Source organism: Trachypithecus francoisi, unplaced genomic scaffold, assembly GCF_009764315.1.
Source record: "Trachypithecus francoisi isolate TF-2019V2 unplaced genomic scaffold, Tfra_2.0 Lachesis_group16, whole genome shotgun sequence".
Classification (NCBI taxonomy): Eukaryota; Metazoa; Chordata; class Mammalia; order Primates; family Cercopithecidae; genus Trachypithecus; species Trachypithecus francoisi.
Window position 1 is genome coordinate 98,674,152 of NW_022681461.1, and position 17,165 is coordinate 98,691,316.

Consider the following 17,165-nt stretch of genomic DNA (forward strand, 5'->3'; position numbering starts at 1 on the left):
GGAGATCTTGGGCCCCTGCTTCTCCCTTCTGTGCCTTTGTGGCTGGTTCTTTAAAGTTAGGATGCGGACAAGGATGAAAGGAGGTGGCACGTGAAGCTTAGCTGATGCCCAGGCTGTCAGAGGCTGGCGAGATGGTGTTTCTGGGGGTTAGACGATGCCCAGCCTGTTGGAGGCTGGGGAGATGGTGTTTCCAGCCATGGAAGTCGCGAGAGAGCCCCATCAGGGGACGGTACCAAGCTCTCTGTCCCTTGGAGATCCTTTGGAGGTGCCCGAAGGGGTCTATGCTAATGCTTCCTAAACCTGGCTGCTCACTAGAGCCACTGGGGAGCTTGTTACAAATACCATGTCCGGGGTCCACTCTTGGAAGGGTCTGCTGTGGGGCCTGGGGATTTGTACAAGACCCCACAGGCGCGTCTGACCACGCGGCCCTGGGCCAGGCATTGGATGCCCAGGTCCATCTCTCCGTCATCTGTAGGAGGGTCCCCTGCGTCATCCGCCAGGTGACCGTCAGCATAGTTCACACCCCTCCCTGTCCAGGCAGCCGGGGACAGGCCCAGGGCTGGATTCTCAGGCGCGTTGCCTGGGAAACCCTGCAGGTGCTTCCCTGTGTGCTCCGTAGCTCCAGGAAAGGTGCTCCCCCGTCCCCTGTGAGGAGGGTCCCGGAACCTGCTCTCCAGGGGCCATGGCTTGGGGGGTTCCCGGAGACGCAATGGAGCAGGCAGTGCTTGTGGTCAGGTGGCAGAGGTGACCAGGAGAGCTGACGAGGCCCAGCAGGTGTGAGCACACTGGCCAGCCCTGGAGGCGTAAGAGTGGGCAGGGGTCGGGGGAGGACAGCTCCCTAACCTGCCCCAGCAAGGTGTTCCCTTCATCTGCGGGTGAGCCGATAGAGCCCAGCTGGCGGGTCGCACTGGCTGGCGGCTCAGTCCTTGGCAGGTGTGGGATACAGCGGACCTTCTCAGTGCCTTGTTCATGCTGTCCCTCGGCCAGGAAGGGAGGGAGCCACGGATGAAGCATGGTTTACTTTGAGGCCCATTAAAGGCTGAAGCCCTGGAGCAGGAATGGCTGGCTGTGAGGTGGAGTGACAGGGTGGATAACCTGCCCTCTCCCAGGAGCCTCCCTTCGCGGTCAGGCTGCCCTGTGACACCCCTGGCCCCGTCCTACCAGCAGGACCTTGCATGTGTGGCTCCTGCCCAGGAACAGCGGGCATCTCTGCCTTGGTGTGCCACTGCAGTGTGGGCAGCGCATCCAGTCACAGGCCCGGCCCGAGAGCTCTGTGGACAGGCGGCTTCATCCGTGGGAGCAAGGCCTGTGGCCAGACCCGTCAGTCAGGGTCTGTTTGGGGAAGGGGCTGGCAGCATTTCATCAAAGCTCATCACCAAGTCATCGTGGTTCCATCCCAGCATCCAGCTTTTCTGCCCCGTTCCTCTCATTTTGGAGTCGGCCCCAAGGTCCTGGTTCTCGCTTGCTGGATGAGTCCTGAAGCTTTCATAGGGTGCCTGCTGTGTATGGCTACTGAGCTCTGGACCGAGGATACGCAGTGAACAGAGCTACTGGCCTCTCACTGGTTGGGAGGGATGAGAACCAAGACAAGACAGGAGCTCGGGGGCGCTGTGGCGTTGCTGGAGAGCCCAGGAGACCCGTGAGGGCTGCTAAGCTGAGAACGGGTCCCCTTGAGCACAGTCCTGCAGGGGTGGGGTGAGGCGGGTGGGGGAGCAGAAGCTTGGGGGAAGGTGAGAAGCAGGAGCCCAGTAGTTTCCTACTGGGCAGCTCTCCAGGGAAGGACTGGAGGGTCCTGCAGGAGCTTTCAGGGAAGGACTCTGGAGGGTTCTGCAGGGGCTTCCAGGTCAAGGGAAGGATTTAGAATTTTTCTTTTTTAAAGTGAGGGCATGAGGAAGCTGCTGAGGGGCTTTGTGACAGGGTTCTGGCAGCTCGTCAGGGGTGAAGGGTGGAGTAGTGTCCCCGTGTGGCGTGACCAGCCCTGAATGGCAGGGGACAGTCACCTCCCTCTTTTTGACGTTATGCCTTTATGAATGTAGCCTTGGTCCTCAGACAAGGCAGGAGCTCCTCTTAGCCTTTCCCTGTAGGCCTAAAAAGGGGCATCTCCCACCCAGAGGGACACTGGGCCTTGGGAAGGAGTTTGCATTCTGCAGCTCTGGATGTAAGACAGAGCCATGTGGTTTTTCTCTGTGGCTGGGGCCGGCCAGGCTGAGCCTGGAGTCCAGCCCCTGGTGGCTTCCTTGAATGAGGCAGTGAGTCATGCTGGGGGAGTGGGGACATACGGGGACGTGGAGGCAGGAGAGCTACAAAGGGAATAGCCTCAGGGAGCTGGCAGCCCCGCAGGAAGGCCACGGACTGGCTTTCAAGAGGAGCTCTCAGGCCGGGCGCGGTGGCTCAAGCCTGTAATCCCCAGCACTTTGGGAGGCCAAGACGGGCGGATCACGAGGTCAGGAGATCGAGACCATCCTGGCTACACACGGTGAACCCCGTCTCTACTAAAAATACAAAAACTAGCCGGGCGAGGGTGGCGGGCGCCTGTAGTCCCGCTACTCGGGAGGCTGAGGCAGGAGAATGGCGTAAACCTGGGAGACGGAGCTTGCAGTGAGCTGAGATCCGGCCACTGCACTCCAGTCCGGGCGACAGAGCGAGACTCCGCCTCAAAAAAAAAAAAAAAAAAAAAAAAAAGGAGCTCTCTGTGGAGCTTTGCACAAGCACTTTTGGGAGGAAAGCAGAACAGAACAAGATGAAGGCCATGCCCTCCTCCCCTGGGGCTGTGTGGGATTTCCCTGTGCGTTTGGAGATGAAGGATCCAAGACAGGCGAGCGCTTTGGTGCACCGAGACTTCCGCTCGGAATCCTGGAACGAGCGAGGCTGCCCTGTGGATGGTTCCTACCCGAAGTCCAAGGCTGGGTGGTTCCGGGGTGCTACCTGCAGGGAGAGTCCCTGGCCTCAAAAACCCCAGTAGGGGTTGGCTTGGCCACCTCCTCTGGCAGGGCTGCCTTTGGGAACCTTAGCTCCAAGAAGCCTTAGCTCTCGCTCTGTCTAACCCCTACTTCCCAGATGGGGAAACGGAGGCCAGAGCTGGCAGCTCAGCCGTGGACCCGCTTGTTCCTGCATCCTTCGTCCATACCTGAGCCCATGGCCTGTGGCCCTCAACCCGCGCTGGCCTGTCCCTGGGCATCTTGAGAGGTTGGGGCTTTGTGGACTAGAGGCAGAGGTGACACCGTGAGGAAAATGGGCAGAGGAGAAGTGTCTCTGGAGGAGGCATTTGTGCGCTGTGTAGTGGGGTCAGAGTTTAACATACTCAGAAAGTTAAAAAAACATAACCCTTGGCCGGGCGCGGTGGCTCACGCCTCTAATCCCAGCACTTTGGGAGGCCGAGGCGGGCGGATCACGAGGTCAGGAGATCGAGACCATCCTGGTTAACACGGTGAAACCCCGTCTCTACTAAAAAATACAAAAAATTAGCTGGGCGCAGTGGCGGGCGCCTGTAGTCCCAGCTGCTCGGGAGGCTGAAGCAGGAGAATGGCCTGAACCCGGGAGGCGGAGCTTGCAGTGAGCCAAGATCACGCCACTGCACTCCAGTCTGGATCACAGAGCCAGACTCCATCTCCAAAAAAAAAAAAAACATAACCCTCATACAAATACCCATAGAGCTCTGGCCACGGTCTGTCAACTCACGAACGAGGCCACGCGTCTGTCAACTCACACAGCTTGCCAGCAAAGAGGAGAGGTAGGGCAGGACACTGGACATGGTGGGCTGTGCCTTGCAAGGTGACCACACTGGGACCTTTGGGGCCATGTCCTCTAGCAGGACAGAAATCATTTGTGCCTGAACAACTCTCCCCAGGGGAGGAGTCAGCCGGAGCCAGAGGAGGCTGCCCCCAAGAGGTGCTCCAGCCAGACCAGGAATGCATGAAGTCCTGTGTGTGCATGTGTGTGCTTGTGTGTGTGTGTATGTGTACACGTGTGTGTATGCGTGCATGTGTGCCCCTGTGTGCTGCCTTATTTCCAAGTTTTGGCTCCTTTTTCTTAGTAGTAAAAGTGGTTAGAATTAAGGCCTGTAAACCTTTGCCTCCTTAACTGACTTTCTCCAATAGGCTTGGAGTCACCGTCATTTTCTCTCCATTTTTCGGGGAAAAAATCCAACTGTGCCCCCTGGGGACTCTGTGGCCCACGCTGCCTGGCATGTGGCAGGTGTTCAGAATCCTGTGGTGTGGACGGAGGGTGAAGGCGTCCATGTGAGTGACCTGGTTTGGCTGTAACAATGACCGCAAACATGGTGGCTTGAAACAACAGAGATGACTCCATTCTGGAGGCCAGAATCCTAAATTAGTCTCACTGAGCCAAAGTCCAGATGTGCCCGGGTCATACATCCTGCAGAGGCTCCAGGGGGATCCTTCCTACGTCCTGCAGCTGCTGGGGGCCCAGGCGGTCCTGGCTGTGGCTGCTTCGTTCTCTGTCCCCGTCTCCACGTGGCCTCCCCACGTCTCTGTGTCGTTTTCTGAGGCCACTGTGATTGGATTTAGGGCCACCTTCCTTCAGCATGGCCTCATCCGTCCTTACCTTGATTGTATCGTGACCAAATAAAGTCACAGTGTGAGGCTCTGGTAGACCCACTACAGCCGAGTTCTGGTCCGAGGCCCTCTCCATTGCCAGCTGCCCGTGGTCAGTGGGGCTGGGGGTGTGCAGGTGCTGGCATCTGCTCTGCACCTGGGTCGGGTGACAGAGGGCGCGGGCCCCTTAAGTGTCCTTCTGGACTCAATGGAAAGAGAGTGTCTCTCTGCAGAGGCCTCACCCGGGGGCCCTAAGGGCCAGGGTTGGGAGCCACGTGCATTCGCTTTGGAATCTGGCCCTGTTCCTCCTTGCTGGGCGACCTCAGAAGTCATGTCACCTCTCTGAGCCTCAGGGCCCCTGTCCTGAGAGTGGTTCTGTGAGGATGCAGTTGAGTCCAGGTGTGAAGCGCCTCCCACGGCCAGGGCCCTTTCGGGTTCTTCATGGAGGTCTGTGTCTTTCCCCAGGAGTAGTTCTCCTTCTCCTGTTTGCTGCAAGTGTCTGCCATTCCCCCCACCCCCACCCCATGCATCCTTTTATCAAATGGATGGAAGGACCTGTGTCCAGGCTTGCGGCTGTGGCCGCTCACAGCCGTGTGTGAGTGGCTGGTGCAGGCAGGCTCCGGGCTGGGTGCTGGGCCATGGGGAGGAGTGAGACCCACTGCAGGAGCTCAGGGCTGGGGGGCGGGGATCACCCGGGGCAGCCTCCTCTTTGGGCTCCCACTGACATTGGACAGCCGTCTACCTGCTGCCCTTTGACCTATCTCCTTGCTTTTCCCTCTGGCCCTGCTGGGGCAGGGGTTGAGATGAAGAAGGTGGCACAGAAGGGGCAATGATAAGGGAGGGTTTTGACGGGTGAGTAGAAGTTTGCCAGATGGAGAAGGCTGCCAGCTCAGCGGTGCTGTGGCTGGTGGGGGCGTTCCCAGTGGGGCATGGTGCGAGAAGAGTAAGGCTGGGATCCGCACCCCAGCCCCTCGTCCGCCTAAACCTCAGCCCCTGGTGACCTGGTGTGAAATTGAAAGGGGAGCTCACAAGGCTGGTTCGGTCACGCTAGAGCTGCTGGCACCAGGCATGTTATCCACTGGGCTTCAGTTGGGTGATTTTTCCACCCACATGAAGACTTCCCTCGATGGAGAGGGGCTGGGGCCGTCCCTGCGCCCAGCTCACCTGAAATGCTCGAAGCCGAGTCCGCGGTGGTGCACAGCCAGCAGGCAGTGCACTGCAGCCCAAGAACCTGGGCTTTGGGCTTAGTGACTGCTGGTGTGCTTCCCTTCTCAGCACAGGCCTCTCTGAGCCTCAATGTCCTCATGGGTAGCATGGCAACAGTCAGAGTCCCAGAGCTTCCAGCTGAGCCCATGCCTGGTGGGAAGTCAGGCAGTGTGGTGTCCCGTGATCCCTCCTGCCCGAGCGTGGCCCCAGCCCCAGCAGCAGCAGACATGGCTCCATGCGGGGAGGACCCCTCGCCGGAGGCTCTGGCTTTCTGCCTCCCCAGCCCAGACTCCCCCTTCCACCTCTAGGCGGTCTTGGGAAGCTCTGAAAGCCTCGAGGTTCATCACCTGCCCTGGTTTCCCCACCTGGAGTCCTTAGGCCAGGTCAGGGGCACTTTTCAAAGGGGCCACAGGGGTGGACTGGGGGCCTTAGGGTTCCGGGACCTCCTGCCACGCTTCTGGTCTGGTGTCATCATCAGATGGGAGGCACAGCCTGGAGGCAGGGGTGCAGCCCAAGGACCTGGGCTTTGGGGTCAGTGACTGCTGGTGATTCCCTTCTCAGCTACGGGCCTCTCTGAGCCTCAGTGTCCCCATGGGTAGAACGGTGACAATCACAGCCCCAGAGCTTCCAGCCCGGGTCCTGGCACCAACTGATGCCCAGTGTGTGTGGCATGTCTTCTGCGCCTGGCTCTGATCATTCTCTTACGGTGGAGAAAACACCGATCTGGAGCGGGGCAGGTGCAGGCAGCCGCTAGGGCTCGGTATCTTGTCTGCTCACTTTTCGGCTGTCTGGTGGTCTCTTTAATGTCCCTCTGTTCCTTCTCTCCTTCCTACTCTACTGGGGGCTTCTGAAGCTTTTGTTCTTTTTTTTTTTTTTTTTTTTTAAGGGGAAAAACCTTTTCTCGATTGCTTCCAGAGATGATAGGTTTTCACCAACTTTTATATGAAAATGATCAGTGTAATAACAGACTCATTTAGGTGGAAGCCAGGGAGCAGGTTCCCATTTAAAGTGGTTCCCGGTCAACACACGCCCCGGCACCAGGCAGGAGGCAGGCCCTTTGCAATGATGATGATGCTTCCGTGCAGACCTCCCAGATCTGTGGACACGGGACACACCCGTACAGACCCCACATGTGGGCCCTGTGGGACCGGCCACGGGTGCTTTGCTTGACTGTGGCTGGGCCAGGTGAGCTTCGAGCAGGTTCAGGTCCTTTATCACAGTCATGGACCGTCAGCCTTGAGTGGCAGAAGTGTCCCTGCAGGCTTGTGAGGGAGGATTCTCGGGTGGCCTGAGGAGGTGCCAGCCACTGGACCCCACGTGCAGCGCTCAGAGGGTGTCAGGGCCTCTGTCGCCCTGGCCGCGGTGAGGACAGCCTCTTGAGCATTTGTTGGGAGTGGGAAGTGTGTCCAGATGCCTGTCCATGTGCCTGAGCCAGCAACAAAGGGACGTGCTCCCTGGGCAGAAAATGTGTTCCCAGCCACGGTTGTGTTCTTATGAGCCCAGAACTCCAGAGTTGGGAAGAAAGTGAGCATTGTGTGGTCCAAAACCCCATAGGTGTGGGGAGTGGGGCCTGTCTAGGGCCCATGTGGCAGAGCCACCTGGATGGAAACCTGTCCCTGCATCAAGACGCCATGATCAGGACGCTTCTTCCCGAGGGCCGCCCTCCACAAAAGCCAAGCTACAGGCCCAGCTGCCTGCCCTGAGCCCCAGGCCGGGTGCCCTACAGCAAAGCAGCTCTCATGATGGAAAAAGAAATGGCCCAGAGGCCATGGTGACCTGGTCCCGAGAGCCTGCACTGGGCTTCCTGGGCCAGGGAAGCCTCCAGACGCTAACACGCAGCCCTGCCAGAGAGCACATCAGCAGGACGCTGGGTCCGGCCTAGCCCTACAGGCCAGACTGTCAGCTCCTAGCAAGTTCATGGAGGCCTCAGTCGCCCTGCCTGAAGGGTGAGGCTGATCACACCCATCTTTACAAATGGGCAGAAAAAGTCGTCAGGCTTGTCGGCAAAGCACCTGGCAGCAACTGCCTCGGCAAGTGGTGGCTCTTGTCATCCTTGTCACCAACATGGTCACCTGGCGTGGTTCTTCTTCTTTGGGACTGCCGTGTTGGTGGGGTGACAGGGTTTTCAAGATGAAATTTCAGGCTGGTAACCTAAGACCCTGAGGCTCCAGAGGCCGGGAACCCTGGGTTCCAGTTTGTAGAGATGCGGGCCCAGTGCAGGGCAACAGAGAAGGTGCTGTGGCTGAAGAGACCAGCACAAGGCACTGAAGTGGGAAGCAGAGTGGCTGGGAGAGCGATGCCAGGGCCAGGAGGAGGCGGTGGGCAGGACACGAGGGCCGTCCTCCTGGGCATCCTCCCGGGACCTTGCTGGTCCTCCCAGGTCCGGGGGCCACATGATTGCCTGCATCCCTGGTGAGGAGGGGGCCGTCACTGACTGCTGTTGTCCCCTGCTTGTGGAATCCAGGCACCATGTAGAAGCACCAAGGGTGACACTTGGGGGTTCCCCACCTGGCACAGCACCAGGGTGAGCCCTGAGCCAGCACAGGCCTCGGTGCTCAGGGCCTAGGGACAAGAGTCTGAGCCCTCCTGGGATCTTCCTTCCTGGGGCGATGCTAGGGGCTTCTCTTTCCTCCAGTGTTGGCCCTTTTCAGGGGTGGGATGGGGGGTGGAGAGCTCCACCCTGAATCCCCAGCCGGGACCTGACTAGAACCAGCTGGGACTCAGGAAGAGTGGGGCACCCCCTCTCCCAGCACGCCGGCAGCCGTCCTGCGGCCCGGTAGCATGTCAGGAAGGGTAAAGCAGCCTCCTGGCCGTCGAATATGTCCACGTGCAGGGAGCTGTCAGGGGAGGGGACTGTTGGTTGCGCACCAACAGCCTGCTGGGAAAAATGGACGGGCTCACTGCAGCCCCAAGCAGCTCATTAAACCTGTGTGTGTGTGCAATGTCCAGGCTCCTGATCTATGGGGAGTACTGCAGCCACATGGAGCATGCCCAGAACACTCTGAACCAGCTCCTGGCCAGCCGGGAGGACTTCAGGCAGAAAGTCGAGGTAAGTCCTGCCAGATATTGGCCCTGGCCCTGGCTCTGAGGTTGCAGCTTGCAGGCTGGAGCTCATTAGGTACCAGCCTCTCTCTTGCCCATTTGTTGGGAAGGTGGTGACGGGGGTGGTGATATAATGTTTTTTTGTAGATTTTTCTTTTTTGCATTGTGTTGGGTTGGGGATTGGGTTGGGTGGAGGTCACCATCCCAGGCCAGGACACAGCGAGACTCCCCATGGAGAAAGGGCCTTGGGACTGAATCTAACTCAGCAGGGGGCTCTGGCTGACCCCGACCCTGGCCTCTGCTGACCCCAGGGAGCCCGGGTAACATTTGCTGGGAACTGTAGGACCACCCACCCCTCATCCATCCTCACCCCAGGCCCAGGGCGAGTCTCTATCAACTGGGGGCTCTGACTGACCCCTGACCCTGGCCTCTGCTGACCCCAGGGAACCCTGGGTAACATTTGCTGGGAACCATGGGGCCACCCACCCCTCATGCATCCTCACCCCAGGCCCAGGGTGAGTCTCTATCAACATCTAGTTTCTCACGTGAGCCCCTCCCAGCCCCTCCTGTTCCCAGCTGGACTTTCCAGGCTCCATCTGGTCAGTACACCCTGTTTTCTGTGTGGAGCCTGGTGTAGAGCCCTCTGGCTGTAGCAGTGGTGGAGGCAGCGTGGCCCCCCAGTGGAGATGCCCGATGCCCCCCAAGTCCAGACAATGAATGGGGGAATGCCGTGGTTCCTGGGAGTGGCCCCCACAGCTCAGTGCAAGCTGGCGCTCCACCTTGCTTCTCCCAGACGCCAGACCAGAGAGGGGCTGGTCAACGGGGGATACCCTGCTGCCCTTCTCCAAAGGACCTGGCCTGGCAGAAGAGTCAAAGCCACATCCAGGCAGGCCCAGCAGGCGCTCTGGGAGGGTTCCTGTAGCATCGCACGTGTCTCACTGCGTCCCGGCCTGGCCAGTGCGGATACGGCAGGGTGGGAGAGGTGGCGCGCCCCCGCCCACGTGTTGTGGAGCCCATCCCTCTGCACGCACCGGGTGCATGGACTGGTTCTGGGAGCCTGGCTAGAGAAGAACCAAACGTCTCGGCCCGAGTTCTGGGCTTAGATCTCCCCTTTCTGTGGGCGAGGGTACAGGTGGGTGGATTCAGGCTTTCCTCAGGGAGGGCTCTCCCATCACCCTGTCGTCCTTCCAGGAGTGCACGCTGAAGGTCCAGGATGGAAAATTTAAACTACAAGACCTGCTGGTGGTCCCCATGCAGAGAGTGCTCAAATACCACCTGCTCTTGAAGGTGAGGCCCTGGGCCCCGGGTGCCTGTGGGGTCATCACTGCCAGAGTTAGATGAGGGCTGGCAGCTTCCAGGGGGTGTGGGATGCAGCCCACAGACAGACTAAGTTGAATATAAACAAATCAGTTCGTGCTTAGTTCATTATCACTGCTCAATGCGTGTGATGAACAATTATCACAGTAAATATACATGGGAAGACGACTCAAGTCACTATTGAGGTCAGAAAACTGAAGGAGACAGAAAAGTGTCCTCACACCAGGAATAAGAAAGCTACTGTGGGCCGGGTGCGGTGGCTCACGCCTGTAATCCCAGCACTTTGGGAGGCCGAGGCGGGCGGATCACGAGGTCAGGAGATCGAGACCATCCTGGCTAACACAGTGAAACCCCGTCTCTACTAAAAAATACAAAAAACTAGCCGAGCATAGTGGCGGGCGCCTGTAGTCCCAGCGACTTGGGAGGCTGAGGCAGGAGAATGACGTAAACCGGGAGGCGGAACTTACAGTGAGCTGAGATCTGGCCAGTGCACTCCAGCCTGGGCGACAGAGCGAGACTCCGTCTCAAAAAAAAAAAAAAGAGAAAGCTACTGTGGTTGATCTCTGAGCTTCCTGGTGACCACAGCAGAAATGGAAATGGAAGGGCTTCAGGAAAGACAGACCTGGGAGGGAAGGCGGTGGTTTCTGCCAGCCACCTTGTGAAGCCTTTTCCCGTGAACTGTTGGCACAGAGCCTTGCTTTTTGCTGCCTTCATGTCCTTTCTCACGGTCACTCCCTTCCTTTATCCACAAGATCTGGGAGTGCCCCACCAAGACGTGGGGTGTCCACCTGTGGAGGGGTCACTCTCTGTCCTTTGGTGGTGGGCAGCCAAACCCAGCCTGGGCTGGCAGGTGGGGTGGCTTTCTTCTGAGGACTTTGTTCTATGCTCACCCCCTGCACTGGAGGGGTCAGTGCAGAGGCCAGGACCCCCGAGTGGTAACACATGACACTCTTCTCCCCCCTCCAGGAGCTTCTGAGCCATTCTGCGGAACGGCCTGAGAGGCAGCAGCTCAAAGAAGCACTGGAAGCTATGCAGGTGAGTGGGTAAACTGAGGCAGGGGAGAAGCCATCGTGCAGCTTAGCACACCATGCCCGCGTGGTCTTGGACTGAAACTGGGCTCATTAACGGTGATTGTGACTATAGACATTTTCCTGGGACAGCAGGAGTTGGGGCGGGGCAGGGCAGGGGGTGAGACCCACAGGAGGTGGAGGTGACGGGTGGAAGGGCACTGCACGTCAGGTGACCCCTCAGGTGTCCCGGGTCCTAACGTCACCTGTCCAACAAGACCTCCTTTGAACCTCCCCTCCCCCTGCTTTCCCCCCAGGCACTCGCCTCCATTCTGGGCTTTCTGGCCCAGTGCTTCTCACTCCTAGCTCTGAGCCTTCTGCTTCTAAAATGCTACCTCAGGGCCATCTCTCTGCTACCTGCCTGGGGAGCTCCTTCACTCCTGGCTGTTTCAAGGACACCCCCCTCCCGCATCAAGCCAGCCATGCCTCCCTTTCTCCCCTTGTCCGAGTGAGCTTAGCTCATGTCACTCCCTTGCTCAGAAACCTTCCATGGCTCCCTCTGCCCATGAAGCAGGCATAGGCTCCTCGCTCTGGCACTCCAGGCCTTCTGCAGGATGCTTGCCTCCAACGTTGTAGCTGTGTTTGCCACAGTTCCAGGCAGACTGGATCCCTCCCAGGCTCCTGCACGTGCCCTGCACTTCCCCAGGTCCACGTGTTGTCTCGGGTGCACCCTCCTCCTCGTCACCTGGCTGCGTCCTGCTCATCCTGCCTTCGCCATGGACAGGACGGTTTCCAGGGAGGATCGCCCCTGACTGGGTTCCATCCTCAGGGAACTGGCTTCCCCGTGGGTGGCACTCTTACTCCTGGACGCAGTTGTTCATGCCAGCCCCTTCCCAGCCAGGCCTGTGTCAGCCACGGTCACCTGTGTCCCCAGGTCAGGCATGGCACCCGGCATGGGGTAGGTCCCCTCCAGCCGCATCTGGATGGAGGATGATGGCTCCCCCAGCATCTCCCTCGTTGGGAACACGGGACACCTCTGCCAACTCCCCTCAGGGCTGCAGTCCTGCCCTCTGATACCTAGCGCCTGCCCTCTGATACCTAGCGCCTGCCCTCTGATACCTAGCGCCTGCCCTCTGATACCTAGCGCCTGCCCTCTGAGCAGCCCCCTGGGCTGTGGACCCCCTTTTCCTTTCCCAGGTACCTCATTTAAGGAGCGCCCTCTGGGCGGGGGCAGGGCTGTAATCTGTCTCCGTTTATAGCTGCTGTTGGGCTGGGACGGGAGGAGACCAGTGCTTGGCCGCCGGTGCTAGGAGGTTCTCTGAGCAGGGCTTGTCCTCTGGGAGAAATTTATTCCCAATCCTGTGGGCACTCATGTGTGAGCACGGGAGGTGGTCCCAGAGACCTTCAACTCCTGTGCCGCTCGGCTCCGCTGGGCAGCGAGCACCCTGAGGAGTGCTCCAGGAAAGCTTCCTGCCATGACGGGCTGATAAAACTTTCTTGGTGTCAGCTCTGCTGCCCCCAAGCCGCCCCTCTCCAACACCTGCTCTGGCCTGACTGCTGTGAGCCACGGTTTGTGAGCCAGCAGGGATGTGTCCTCGGGGCCTCTGAGACAGTGACAGCAGGTGCAGTGGGCCGTGCACCCGGGCCCTGAGTGTGGTCTTGCATTTCATACTCTCAGCACTTGGTGTCTGGCTGGCGGGTGGCTCTGAGCCCCTCGACGGGACAGTTTCGCAGGAGTGTAGCTCACGGTGCTGCACGAAGTACTCTGTGACTTGCAGGTGTGCGTCTGCCTTTCTGAGAGCCACCGAACCTCATCATCAGACTTCAGGGCTGGGGGGATTTTAGAAGTCTTTGGATCGATTCCCAATTTATATAGGAAGTCATTCATGCAGCCACTATGGGAGTCGTCACTGTACCTGGGCTTGATTTCCCCTTGGGACTGAGAGCTCACTCCTTGTAAGGCAGTGTCTTTGAGAGTCGGCCGCCGTGCCTCGGTGGGCCTGAGGTCTGTCTCCATGGGAATTGTGGTTTTAGGTCTGAGCTCCATGAGCTGACTGCAATCCTGCCTCTGTATCAAAGTACAGACATTTCCCTCACCTGCTCATTCATTTGGGCAACTTCCATCTGTTCCTGTTTCATGCCAGGCATTGGGCCAGGTGCACACAGGGGCCACGGTGGTCAGAGTTGTAATGTTTCTGCTGTTGGGGTTGAAGGGGTGGTTCTGAGCTCTAGACTCACCACTAGGGTCCCTGTCTCTGGGAATTTATTCCTCATTTTAAAGGCAAGTGGACAAGAAAACAAAACACCCCTTTCAGACAGCGTGTTGCAGCTTCCCCAGGAAGCTCTCCACTGCGGGGTGGGTGGGGAGCCGACTGTGAAGTCTTCTAGGAATGAGGAAGGGCGGGAGGGATGGGAACCTGCTGACGACCCGGCTCTGGCTCTGGCTGGTCACTTGCATTTTGGGGAATTCCGCCCGCTGCTCTGGGTGGGCAGGGCCAGGAACGCCCATGTGGCCGGCTCCCTTGGGTTCCCACGCGGGCCAGGTTGAGATACTGCGTTTTCTGTCTGGACTGAAGTGGGCACTGCTCCCTGGTGGCCAGCAAGAGAACTGCAGCACGGCAGACAGGCGCTGGATTGGGGATGGCCAGACCCATGGAGAGAGGGACTTCCTGACCCCTCATTCTGTCCAGGCTCCAAGGGGAGGCCGTGGCTTGGAGAGGTTGGGGAGGGGGAAGCTTCCCAAGAATGGGGCCTAGGTCAGCCCAAGCCTAGGTGGCTCTTCTGTGGCCTGATGTGGCTCCGACACACAGGGCTGCTTCCCTCTATTAGGATGTTTAAGAGGGACCACATGGTAGGGTAGAAATAAGCAGCACCAGCCAGGAGTTTGGGGCTGTTGGCATCGTTCTTCACTGACGAGGTGTGGCTCTTGGTCAGTGTGTTCCCTTCCCTGCCTCAGTTTCCTCATCTGTCATGTGGAGGTGGTGCTTTTCAGCCCTCCTGTCTCGAGGGTGGCTTCCCCAGCAGGATGGAGGAAGGAGGTCCAGAAACGCCCAGTGCCTGGATGCTGGGTGGGGGGAGGTCCTTGAGGATTGGGCTCCTGCATGCATGTGCATGTGTGCACACACACGCTCACACACACCCTGCACAGCACTGCTTGCTCACACACACAATCAGACACACCCCACTCAGCACAACCTGCTCATATACACACACACACCACCCAGCACAACCCTCTCACACACACAATCACATACATCCCACTCAGCACGACCCGCTCACACACACAATCACACACACCCCAGCCAGCACAGCCCGCTCATACATACATGCTGTCACACAATCACTCATACACACACCACAGCACAGCCCCCCCCCACACACATGCTTACACACACGCATCCCACCAGCACAGCTCACTCTCACATGCACACAATCACACACCCCACCCAGCACAACCCGCTCACACACACAATCACACACACCCCAGCCAGTACAGCCTGCTTGTACACACATGCTGTCACACAATCACTCACACACACACCACAGCACAGCCCCCACACACACACATGCTCACACACACACATCCCACCCAGCACAGCTCACTCACACATGCACACAATCACACACCCCACCCAGCACAACCCGCTCACACACACATGCTCTCACACACCACAGCAGTCCACACACACAGTCACACATGCTCACACACACGCACCCCACCCAGCACAGCTCACTCACACACACAATCACACACCCCACCCAGCACAACCCACTCACACACACATGCTCTCACACAATCGTTCACGTACACACAGCACAACCCACTCACACACACACACACATGCTCACACACACACTCCCCACCCAGCACAGCCCGCTCACCCTCTGCCTCTTGTCTTCAAGGACTTGGCGATGTACATCAATGAAGTTAAACGGGACAAGGAGACCTTGAGGAAAATCAGCGAATTTCAGAGCTCTATAGAAAACTTGGTGAGTGGGACGGACTCTTCAGGCTAGGGAAGGTTGATGCGGACGGTACCTATAAAGTCACGTTCACAGCTGCAGTATTGAGTGAGCTCCATGGGCAGCCACACCACGGCTGCCTGTTGAGAGGGTGGCGCCCAGCAGCTTCTGAGTTGGATCTCAGACCCCCCCAGCATCCACCCTCCCTTGCCCACCATGGCCAACCCAAGTGCCCTGTGCCCTGAAGATGGCCTGTACTTAGGGGGCAGGGGAGGGGATGCGGAGGGGGCAGGGGAGGGGACAGGGGAGGGGATGGGGAGGGGGCAGGGGAGGGACTGTATTCATTGCCCAGCCCCCTTTCTCCCCCCAGCCTAGACAGAAGACTCCTTCAAGTCCAAGAGGAGAACTGTGGCTCCCAGGGGCAGGAGACAGCCCCGGTCCCTGGACCCCTGGCCCACCCTCACCTTGACTCTCCCCTCCAGGGGCAATGGACAGGTTTTGGGCCCAGGCTTGGTGGGGCCGGCAGTCGCCTCTGCTCCTCGGACTCCATCAGGCAGGGGTACCACCTCCCGGGACACTCCCCAGAGCCTGGCCCTGCAGAGGCCAGGCTGGGGCTGCTGAGTCAGTCACCTCGTCCTGCCTGGGGAGAGGGGATGCACCACCCCGGGAAGCAAGCTCCCTGGTCTATACTGACCAGAACGGACTTCCCGAGGATCTGCCGGTTCTAACCCGGGATTCTCCCCCTCAGCATTGCTGGCGTTTGGGGCCGGATCATTCTTGGTTGTGGGAGCTGCCCTGTGCATTACGGGATGTGGAGCCGTGTCCCTGGCTGCCACCCACCAGATGCCAGTAGCACCCCCACCCCCTCAACTGATGCCAACCAAATATGCCCCTGGACATTGCCAGAGGGTCCTTTGGGTAGCAGGATTACCCCCTGGTTGTGAATCACAAACATTTCACCCTGGTGATTTCACTCGCGTGAAGCCGGCGGGGAAGGTCCCTGATGCCCAGGCTACACCCACCCGGTGCCAGCAGCACAAAGAGAACACCCTCCGCAAACGCGGGGCATGAAAAAGCGCCCGCAATACATCAGCAATGAAAGAAAAAAGAAAAAAGCTTCTGAAGGGCATTATGATACTGCCCCCTTCATCTTTCATTTTAGAAATAAATTAAAGTGTGTGGGTGCAGAGGAGGCCGAGGACGGCCGCACCCCGCGCCATCAGCACCTGGTGGGTCCGTGCTGCTGTGAGCTCCTGTGCAAGGCATTTGCAAATGTGTACAGTGAGCAGGACATGAGGAGAAAAGTTCGTTTTGTTTTGTTTTTTAAGTTTTTACATAGGAGCAATACTTGTTCATTAAACAACAAGAACAGGCCGGGCACGGTGGCTCATGCTTGTAATCCCAGCACTCTGGGAGGCTGAGGTGGGTGCATCACTTGAGGTCAGGAGTTTGAGACCAGCCTGGCCAACACGGTAAAACCCTGTCTCTACTAAAAGTACAAAAATTAGCCAGACATGGTGGCGGGTGCCTGTAATCCTAGCTACTCGGGAGACTGAGGCAGGAGAATCTCTGGAACCCCGGAGGCAGAGGTTGCAGCGAGCCCTGATTGTGCCACTGCACTCCAGCCTGGGTGACTGAGTGAGACTGTCTCAAAAACGTCGACAACAACAAGAATCAAACAGCATGGCCAGCAGGCGCCATGGCCAGCAGGCACCAAGCGTCCCCATGAGCCAGTCCCTGTATCCGGTCCTCGCTCCAAATCCCATCACCACAAGGAAGGTGGTGAGAGCTGAGATCGGAGGCCTGGAGCAAGTTGACTGAGGCTGTGTGGCACCAAAGCTGTCCTTGCGGCCTCTGGGGCTGAGACCTTGGAAGGAAATGCTGAGCCCGTGCCTCGAGCACCCCCCAGGCAGGGCCCTGTTCACATCTCCCAAGCATTTTCCTCCACCTTTTCCTGTCTGCATGGACACTTGGAAAGCCACGCAGGGGACATGTCAAGAGAAACTGTCTCTGAACCAGAAGAGTCAGAGACAAAACCAGACAGACAACGAAAATGAAACCTCAGCGAACCACACGG

General features: G+C 58.5%; 1 protein-coding gene across 2 annotated transcripts in view; it reads left to right on the forward strand.

The window, feature by feature from the left end:
* VAV2 (vav guanine nucleotide exchange factor 2) overlaps window positions 1-17,165 on the forward strand; it is a 232,918-nt gene that overhangs the window by 188,428 nt on the left and 27,325 nt on the right. For both annotated transcript variants that reach the window (XM_033238640.1, XM_033238639.1), the window contains exons 9-12: window positions 8,709-8,808; window positions 9,993-10,088; window positions 11,085-11,153; window positions 15,029-15,115. In XM_033238640.1, the coding sequence (XP_033094531.1) occupies window positions 8,709-8,808; window positions 9,993-10,088; window positions 11,085-11,153; window positions 15,029-15,115 (352 nt within the window). The remainder of the gene's footprint in view (window positions 1-8,708; window positions 8,809-9,992; window positions 10,089-11,084; window positions 11,154-15,028; window positions 15,116-17,165) is intronic.